The 9,707-nt window shown below is 46.7% G+C and overlaps 1 protein-coding gene across 1 annotated transcript; it reads left to right on the top strand.

Annotated features, from left to right (window-relative positions):
- Positions 1–6,671: 6,671 nt before the first annotated feature.
- On the top strand, positions 6,672–9,308 carry LOC133268234 (procollagen galactosyltransferase 2-like). Its single transcript, XM_061451081.1, has 3 exons — positions 6,672–7,209; positions 8,022–8,154; positions 9,246–9,308. The coding sequence occupies exons 1-3, from the start codon at positions 7,082–7,084 to the stop codon at positions 9,306–9,308; spliced, it is 324 nt and encodes a 107-aa protein (XP_061307065.1). The 5' UTR covers positions 6,672–7,081.
- The last annotated feature ends 399 nt before the right edge of the window (positions 9,309–9,707 follow it).

Here is a 9,707-nt window from a genome sequence, read left to right as displayed (position 1 = left end):
CAGTGTGGCTGGACTTTGTCGGGCCCCTTGCACTCCTAGGCAAGATAGCGTTTAGCCAGACAGATGTCCTGAGTTTCCTTTCAGCCTGAGGCTCTGAAGAACTAGAGCCAGCCAGCAGGAAGGTCTGCTCACAGGGCCCCGGGGGAAATAGAAGTCACCTAAATGTGGCTGTGGGTTTAGGGTGTAGCTGTGAATGCTGGTCACTGCCTGACAAAGGCTGATCATTATACAGCTATCTATGCCTTTTCTGTCCCTGGTAGCAATCGTTTACTTGATAACAAAAACACAGCCCAAGAACAAGTCCACCTCCCCATTTTAAGGTTGTTTTACCATTCTAAAGCAGCTTTTATCCCAGAAGGAACAGAAATACTGGCATGAATCTATACAGATCATCTGTGTTTTAAGCCAGCAGAGGATAAGAAAAGAGCTCAGTGAGCCAGATAAGATTAGTTGATTAGATCAGCGCCAAATCCATGAATGTCAGCAGGTAGTATTTTTTATTATGCCATCTACCTAAATTGCAGCTGACAGCTGGATGTGTCTTGGCAAGTAGTGTAGCCTGCAATTTACTGCAGAACTTAAAGTGGTAGAAACCCTGGGGGCATTAATGCAGACAATTCTGCTCTGCTAAAAATACCAAGGATTAGGGGGACTAATACCTGGTATGTTGACGCATTCATGTAGTTGCTTTTCATTTATTTCCTACAGGGAGGGGGTGGTTGTGCTTGTTTCATTAAAATTAAAAAGAAAAAAAAAAGAAAGTGGCTTTCAGATTGTGGTTAAACAATAAAAGATGTCACGAGACCTCAGTGAAAAACAACGAAATACTTTCCCTTGGCTTCCCTGGATGTAGGTTTTGAGTGTAATGCCTGATGTGACATCAGGCTCAGTGGTGCTGCAGTTATAGCTGATCATGAGAAAACCCTCTGTCAGTGCAGAGGGAACAGTGTTTTGCTGATCACAGGTTCCTGGGACATTGCCAGTGAACAAGCTCAGCAGTGGGTGGGTCTCTCTTGCAAAGGTGTCTGCTCTGAGGAGAGACTTTCCATCTTCTCTCTATTTTCTCACCTTCAGATTCAGCTCCCTGAGCAAGCAGCTGCAAAAGCTTTTGAGTGGAAGGATGTTATATTATGACCTCTTTTTGAAAGCATCTTTTCTCCTTGCTGGTGGCTCTCTCTGGGATTTTCCTGTAGTGTTCAGGACACAGTACAAACTAGTCCAGGAAAGAAAAGGGCGGCGTTTGGTGGCAGCTTGGCACTTCCAAGATGGCCATCATATATATTCCTCAAAGTCTTTTGCCAGCACAGGTGAAAACATACTGTCTTATTTTGTAGCCAAAGCAAACAGAAGCAGTAAGATGATTCTGCAAAACTCAGCCTGAATCCCTTGCTAGGCTGGGAACAGATGCTGCACCTATCCTGATGCCTTGGGCCTTGCAGCTCCATCCGGTGTGGTCCTGATGCAGAGGGTTGACCAATGTACAGGGGGGTGGTACAGGGGGGGTGGTACAGGGGGGTTGTACAGGGGGGTTGTACAAGCGGGTTAGAGGAATTCCCTTGCTTAAACAAAAGTATTGTCTGTTGTAAATGCCTACTAAGCAGAACAAAGACACCTGGTTCTATCGATAAGGAAAAGCAAGACACCTGATTCTACTGATAAGCAGCTATTGATAAGGAAAAGCAGACACCTGAATCTACTGATAAGGGGGAGAAGCAGATGGTTTATGGCTGGGACACCGACCAAACCCTAAGGCCATATGTGAAGACTAAAAGGTGAAAAGTTCAAGAAGAGGAAAACTCATTTACTTCATCTTGACGACCCCTACCCACAGGAGGAAGACTCATTTACTTCATCTTGAGACCCCTGCCCATGACCAGAGGGGGCACTGTGCAAGCGCAAAGGACCTTCTATCTCATTATAATAAGAAGCGGGGATAGGATATGAATATGTATAGGCATGTTATGCAACCTCATGAATATATATAACTTTAGAGAATAAATGTAGAGGGAAACAAGACTGAGGCACGCATGATTTTGAGGAATTATCCCTGTGCATCTCAGCACTGAATAAAAAGCATACCTGCATTACAACTATTAATGAGTTGTGGAGTCAATCCGCTTATCAGTCCCAGGGGAGCTGAGTGCTTGGGCCCACATTTGACCTACTGTGCGCTGTTGGAGCTGGGTGTCAGACTTGGCTTCTCCACCCTGGCAGAGTCATTCCATACTTACTGCGATCTGATAGAGACTCCTTGCAAAGCACAGACAAAAGCTTCCATCACCCCTGGGCACGCTGGGTTTGTTTGAACTTTTCCCTCTCTAAGGCTGCCTGCTCTGCTAGACCTGCACCCCTCCGTGCCCAGGTGCAAGGCAGGGCCTCCTCTCCCACAGGAGGACTGCTTCCCTTTCATCTGAACCACCTCACCCCTCGCAGGTGTGTAACAAATGCAGCCTTCCTTTGCTCGGGGGTGAGTCCTGCTGTGGGGAGTGAAGGTGAACAGTTTGGGAGTGAGCTCTGAGGCCTTAGTGCTTAACAAGCCCTGGGGCGATGAGCTGGGCTGTTGAAGGACAGGGAAGGTTGAAGAGCAAGCCTCGGGAGGATGGGCCCGGCTATAGTCGACATTTCATTACAGCTTTTTCTACCCTGGGAGTTCCAAAAACTATAAAAACAGATAATGGCCCAGGTTATATAGCACACAAAACACAAGCATTTCTTCAACAGTGGGGAATTCAACATATTACAGGTATTCCGCATTCTCGCATAGGCCAAGCAATTATTGAATGCACACATAGCACCCTTAAGGCTATGTTGCAGAAACAAAAAAGGGGGAGTTCAGGGTTAACCCCACAAGAACATATAGCAAAAGTTTGTTATGTTTTGAATTTTTTAAATCACTGGACGGAGGATGGACCTCCTATACAGCAACATTTCAGGGGTTCTAAGAATTCTGAACAAGGGAAAGCTCATGTTAAAGTACGTAATCTTGAAACTCATGAATGGGAAGGCCCGTTCCTTTTACTAACCTGGGGACAAGGGTATGCTTGTGTTTCCACAGATAAAGGACTTCGTTGGGTCCCTGCACGATGGGCTCGTCCTGCCTTGTCTTCTGTCTCTTCATCACAAGAGGGCTGACCCAGCCATGGTTTCCCGCTCAGCCAAAAGAGAACATCTATAGCCAATGCGAATGGACAAGACACCCTGTGCCTGTTGGTTGCCACACCTAAGAGGACTGCTGTTGGAAGCAATGGCAACCTCAAATCCTGTGGACACGTGGGATGGCTGGGTGGTATAATAACACAGGTGCAAGAAATTGATTTGTTGAGATCTGTAGAAACAGATATGTATCTGTATTTTCATTATACAGTTCAAAACCAATTGTTAGTGCAGAACGTTAACTGTTCTTTAACAGTTTATTTGCTATGAGTGAAAGAATTGTATTAAGAATGTTTGTTTTACTAGTTTTTATTAGCTTAGACTGTTTCTTATTAACCCAGCCCTTAAGCTTTGTGACAATAAACGAGGCTTTGAGTCTGCATTAACTTGAGTCCGTGTCATGAAATGCCACATCCTGCCTGCCCACTCATGAGTAAAAATGCCTCCACCCTTCACTGTGAACTTTGAAACCCGTGTGTTTCCCCTACCTTTAAGCCACATTTATAGAATCATAGACTGATTTGTGTTGTAAGGGACCTTAAAGATCTGTTTGGTTGCAACCCCCTTGGCACAGGCAGGGACACCGGGTTGCTCAAAGCCCCATCCAGCCTGTCCTTAAACACTTCCAGGGATGGGGCAGCCACAGCTTCTCTGGGCAACCTGTGGCAGTATCTCACCACCCTCATAGTGAAGAACTTCTTCCTAATGCCTAAATTTCCTTTCTTTCATGTTAACACTATGTTAACACTAACTTTCTTTCATGCTCCCACTTGTCCTGTCACATTCCACCCCCCATCCCCTGTTTGGAGGCCATTGCCGAGCCCTGGGTGTGTGCAGGGAGAGAGGCCCCATGTCCTAGGATTGCTGCTGCATCTCCATCACAGCTGCGGGTGAAAGCCCATGGCATCACTTGAGGCTGGCTTACTCAGAGGCTGAAAACCTGTTGCTGCTTTTGGCTCTGGGTTTATGAAGGGATTGTCAGGTGAGGTGCCAGGTCTGAACAGAACAGGTGGAGTTTTGGGAATGGGGGTTCCTGTGGTACTCCCCAGGTACCCGCAGGAGTCCTGCTGTATGTGTCTGTGTATCAGACACTGCTTCTGCTAAAGGGCAGTTATGCCTCTGCTGTATGCTTGGTTTTGTAGTGTGAAGGTAAAGGCTGAAAAAATACCTTTATCTGTTCTAATAGGAGGGTTTCCAGTCTCTCCCAGAGGGAAACTGATTGCAGGGTAAAAGTACGTGCTGTTAGGGAGCAAGTAAAAATTGATTTCATAGGACAGATCACTTGCTGCTGGCCGAATAAACAGGAAAATGGCACTGTGGTGTTTTTTGATAGATTGCTTATGAAGCAGACCTTCTTGGGACTGAGGTCCTGGCATAAAGATGGATGGTGGCGATGTAGCAACAAAGCAGTGAAATCTGCTGGTAAAGGTCTGATTCTAATTTCCTTTTTTGTGTGATCCCCAGGAATTCAGATGTCCATCTGCAACCGTGAACACTACGGTTTCCTTCCCATGCCCCTGAAATCACAGCAGACACTGCAAGAAGAAACTGAGAACTTTGTGCACATGTTAATCGAGGCTACGAGTAAGTTGCTGTGCCCTGCCATGATGGACACTGCAAACACCAGCCCTCACTCCCAGTACCCCCAGTTAATGTTTGTGGAGCTCTCTTGCCAGCAGCCCAGCTTTCTTCCCCTTGGGAACCTGCATCCTGATCTGACGGTTCTCATGCAGTTTTGATATGCGGTTTTCCATTTTCTCCCCAGGGATGTAATCCCTTCACAGTCAGGTGAACCTCATTCACAAAATCCCTCAACTTCCCCAGATAAAAAGCAAATATGCATCTTTCAGGTGGAGTAGATGTTACAGAACTCAGTTTTTTGTCATGATGTCTGTCTGGCACATGGCTGCTGGCTTCTGCTTTGCACCATGGATGCTTTCTGCTGTACCCACTCCTGGCCTGACTTCACATGCCAGCTCCCTGGGGCTTTCAGCCCAGTGATGAAAACACTTGGCTATACCTTGTATCGATGCAACATGTATGTGAAGGTGATGCTTGGGATCTCTCTTCCAGTCGATCGTCCATTCATTACCTAGAGGACCTGGGTTCTCCCTGCTGGTGAGTTCTAGCCATTTCCCCCAGAGTATATTATCTTTTCATGTAGTTAGCTCTTTCCTGATCCCTCATCTTTTGGTCTTAAGGAGAAAATAGCCATTTGTTATGTGGGGAGAAATGCTGAGCTTGGGAGAACAGAAAGGAAAGGGCTCAGGACGTGCACTTTGCCTCTGCTGTTTGCTGTAGAGACACAAGGCCAGTCAGGTCTGTGAGCACTTCGTACCTGCTATGAGAGCCATGTTTAGAAGTGTGGACTTTTGTGCAATGGCAGTGCCCAGCAAATCTTTGGGCTTCCTGTCTTGAGGGTATGGATGTTTGAATCCAGCCAGGAGGAGATGGAGAAGTTGGGCTGAAAAGCAGGTTATTTCCCCAGTTCTCGTGTGTTTCCTCTACATCCGACTCTGCAGAGCAGCTTGGCAGTCCTTCCTTTCTGTGCCAAAACCTGGTCTTTTGGAAAACTCTCCTGCTTTCCAGTGACAGAAGGGAGTGATTTCTCTCACCTGAGAGAAACACTGGAGTTCTGGAGCAGCTGTGGGACACAGGCTGTCGGCTGGATTCTAGCCCAAGTTGGGTATGGTCAGGGGTGATTAAAAGCATGCATGCTGTCTCTTTACTGGGGCAGCTCCTCCCTCTGCCCTTCTTGGTTGCCACATTTTTCTGCAATGGCCTTAAGTAGTAGTGAACTACAAAGACAGCTGCTGACAGTGGTAGTGCCCCAAGAAACCACAGAAATTCCTCTCCCAACTCTGCCTCATGTTGTGAAGAGGGCAAGCATTGAGAACGGAAGACTGGATAGGGCTCTGCTGTGCTTTAATTAACCAGTGCTTGTGTTATTCACAGAGCCAGCAGACCTCTGTGTATGCTTCTTGCAGGGTGGCAGTGGCACTGTGACCAAGGGAGTTGTGTTGATCAGGGGAGCCTTTGTTTTCCTGGTGGATCCTGCTCCATCCGTTTATAGGAATTGTAAAGTCTGAACCTGATTTGGCTCTCTGCATTTGAGTGTCTGTGTTGAGGACAGAGCTGGTGTAGTTTTTTTCCATGTTGTCCTTTGTGGCTGCACTTTATTTATCTAATTTATTATTTTTGCATTTGTACTGAGCTGGAATTTGATCTGGTCCTTACCGGGCTGCATTTGCTTGCCGGGGACTGAAAAATATTGCTGACCCTCTGCAGTGTACCTACAAATGAGGGCTTAAGTTCTCTGCCCTCCACCAGAGAGTCTGTCTCCTCAAGGCCTAGGTGAAGCCCTGCCCAGACATCTCTATCCCCAGTGTTGGCTCTCTGCTAGGCTTTCTGCTCTGGCAGGGATAGCAGTGGATTTTCAGTGCCTGAAGCAATGACAAAAATCCTTTCTTTATTGTGTCCTTGTACTTGAATGGTGGCCCCACTGGTAACACTGGTGGCCCCACTGGTAACACTCAATAGAGGCAGTGGCAGCATTGTGGAGAAATATGTGGGTCAGTGTTCCTCTAGGACTCAGGCTGGAGATGGCCAAGATACTCTGTGTTTAATATAAATCAAAGCATCCTGTATCTTTGTAAGTTACAGACTTTCCTGTGACTGGTCTTCCCTCACCTTTATTGACCCTCAAAGAGCAAGTTTCCCTTGTGAGCATCCCTAAAAAATGGTTTTAAGATCGAGAACTTGCCTCTAAGCTTTCAACTCAAAACCAACTCCATTTTTTTGGCAAATTCTAAGTAACCTGAATGAAAACACACCCAATATTTTCAAAAGATGTGCTTTTCCAGTGGGGCTGCTGGAGAAGAGTGGATGAAGACTCCCTTTTCTTCCTCAGTCCCAAACTGGGAGGCTGATGGCTTTCTCTTCTATCCAGATTTTCATGATCAATCTGAATTGTCGGAAAGACAGGCAGGATCGGATACTGCGGACTCTCTATGAGCAGGAGATTGCAGTCAAGAGAGTAGAGGCTGTGCATGGAAAGTGAGTTTAGGCTGGGGTTGCTGCTTGCAAGGAGCGGGATGTCCAAAACTGCTTAACACCATCTCATTGAAAGCCCTGACCTCCCTTCTGGTGGGGAAGGCTGGGCTGGGGGAAGAGGTGAGTATCACTTTTATCTACCTAACAGTCTGTTTGGGGCAGTTTTGCTCTCCTTCTTTCTTCTGCAATTTTTCAGTTTCCATGAGAGAACCAGGGCAGGGTGGTTCAGACTAAGGTGAAAATGGGGTTAAAATCATGCTGATTTCTATGAACTGTAACGCTTGCACACAGTTCAAAGGAGTCGGCAGTAAAAGTGAGAGCAATTATCTCCTGGGAAGGCTGTCCACCCTAGTGCTGCAGAGCTGTTGTGTTACACTGTAAACCCTGACATTGCCCTTTCCAAGTTTACTCTAAGGTGTGTCAAAGCCTTTTTATAATGAGAAATCAAAGCAGAAACTTTTGGTCTGGGAGTTGCAGAAGGCATCAGGGAGATAGGAACCCACATGCCATTTAGAGATCGTGAATACTTTGGCACCCGTCAAGGACTCTTAGGAAAACAATCTGAGCCAAGCACTTGACACATTGATGGTTGCACAAGAAGCTGTTAGAAGAGTTAAGGCTATGATTTGTTGGCTTGATTTAGAAATGTAAATCAGTAAGTTAATTTTTCTCGAGGTTTTTGAGTGAAACCAGTGCAGGCATTTCTCAAGATAGAGGTTTTCTTTGAACATCAGCAGCGTTTCCCGTGTTGTGTCCGTGTCTGACTTGAATTCACTTTTCTTTTAAATGGTGATAGATGTTTTCTCTTTTCTCAGACCACTTAACACGAGTCAGCTCAAAGCTCTCAGCATCGGTATGCTCCTGGGATCCCGGGACCCATACTCTTCCAGGCCACTAACCAGAGGAGAGATTGGCTGCTTTCTCAGTCACTCTTACATCTGGAAGGAGGTAAGGAGTTTGCGGGTGCCTTGGTGTTCCTGCAGGAAGGTGCTGGGTAGGTGCAGGAGGTGGGCACATAGCCAGTCCTAGGGCAGAGCATCAAGTACGATGCTGGTTTCTGGAATTGTAGGATGGAACCATTTTCCTTGGTTTGTAAGGGATCAGGCATGGGCATTTTCTTGAATACAATATTCAGCTTTCTCATCTCTGCTTTCCATTTGCCAACAGAGACAAATGATGTCTATCAGAGTATTTCCATGACTGTTTGCAAACTATCCAGTAGCCTGCTTGGAGCAAGTTTGTTTAGGAGAAAGGCAAGAAGGTTTTGAAGAACAAATGGTGTTTCAAAAACTTCCTTTTTTAATCTCTTGTTCTGCATGTGGGCTGAAGCAAGTTCCAGCCAAGTCTGCTGACTGGCTTTTTTGAGTTGGCATGTCATGAAGATGCTTAATAGCAGGCACCTCTGTTACCTGAGCTAAGAGATCTTGTTTGGGTGGTAAAAGCTTCTGTCTGTCCCTGGTCACCTGGGAGCGACGCTTGAGAGGATCTGGGCTGTGCTGGCCGTAGATGCTGCAGTTACACAGGCCGACATAAACGGGAGGGATTATTTCATGTACAGTGTGGCGGAGACAGGGAGAAAGACTTGGTACTGAAAGAAGACTGGGCAATGGCAGTGGTTACTCAGATGAAGACAGCCCTCTGCCCTGGGTGGTGGTAGCTGCAGCACTTCTCAGCAGGGGGGGCACTGCTCCAAGGAGCCTAGAGCCAGCAGGAGTGACTTCAGTGCTGAGAAGTTGGGCAATGCAGATATCAGATGGCAATGTGGGAACCAACATACAGGGTGTCTTCGCGCATGTGTTCTTCAAGTTGTCAGGGCCAGACTCTGGATATGCTAGATTGTCCTCCTTCACAGACTTCACAAACACTTTCTCCTAAGAAGGAGTGTTTCCTGAACAGCAGCTTTAGTATCAAAGGCTGCTGCATGTTCCTTTGAGGAGGTGGTTGCTGTGCTCGTACAAGATGGTAGCTCTTGGCTTCTAGATGGTGCAGCTTCAGGTGGGGATGTGCCACTGTGATCGCTTCTGAACCTTTTGTTTCAGGTGGTGAACAGAGAACTGGGGAAGATGCTTGTTATTGAGGACAATATGCGCTTTGAGCACTAGTTTAGAATCATAGAATCATAGAATAGTTAGGGTTGGAAAGGATCTTAAGATCATCTAGTTCCGACCCCCCTGCCGTGGGCAGGGACACCTCACACTAAACCATATCACCCAAGGCCTCGTCCAACCTGGTCTTGAACACTGCCAGGGATGGAGCATTCACAACCTCCCTGGGCAACCCATTCCAGTGCCTCCCCACCCTAACAGGAAAGAATTTCCTTCTTATATCCAACATAAACTTCCCCTGCTTAAGTTTTAACCTGTTACCCCTTATCCTCTCACTACAGTCTCTAAAGAATTGTCCCTCCCCAGCATCCCTATAGGTCCCCTTCAGATACTGGAAGGCTGCTATGAGGTCTCCACGCAGCCTTCTCTTCTCCAGGCTGAACAGCTCCAACTTTC

Source organism: Pezoporus flaviventris, unplaced genomic scaffold (assembly GCF_033815535.1).
Source record: "Pezoporus flaviventris isolate CSIRO_AGI_PZ_B2104156 unplaced genomic scaffold, CSIRO_AGI_Pfla_v1 ptg000013l, whole genome shotgun sequence".
Lineage (NCBI taxonomy): Eukaryota > Metazoa > Chordata > Aves > Psittaciformes > Psittacidae > Pezoporus > Pezoporus flaviventris.
The sequence above is the reverse complement of the archived record's forward strand: the minus strand, read 5'-3'. Positions and strand labels throughout refer to the sequence as shown.

What these genes read in the sequence shown, in the direction of transcription:
- LOC133268234 (XM_061451081.1), top strand. Translation starts at nt 7,082, where the DNA reads ATGGCTTTCTCTTCTATCCAGATTTTCATGATCAATCTGAATTGTCGG. An exon ending in GTAGAGGCTGTGCATGGAAA is followed by an intron (nt 7,210 to 8,021) that starts GTGAGTTTAGGC and finishes CTCTTTTCTCAG; the next exon opens with ACCACTTAACACGAGTCAGC. An exon ending in ACTCTTACATCTGGAAGGAG is followed by an intron (nt 8,155 to 9,245) that starts GTAAGGAGTTTG and finishes CTTTTGTTTCAG; the next exon opens with GTGGTGAACAGAGAACTGGG.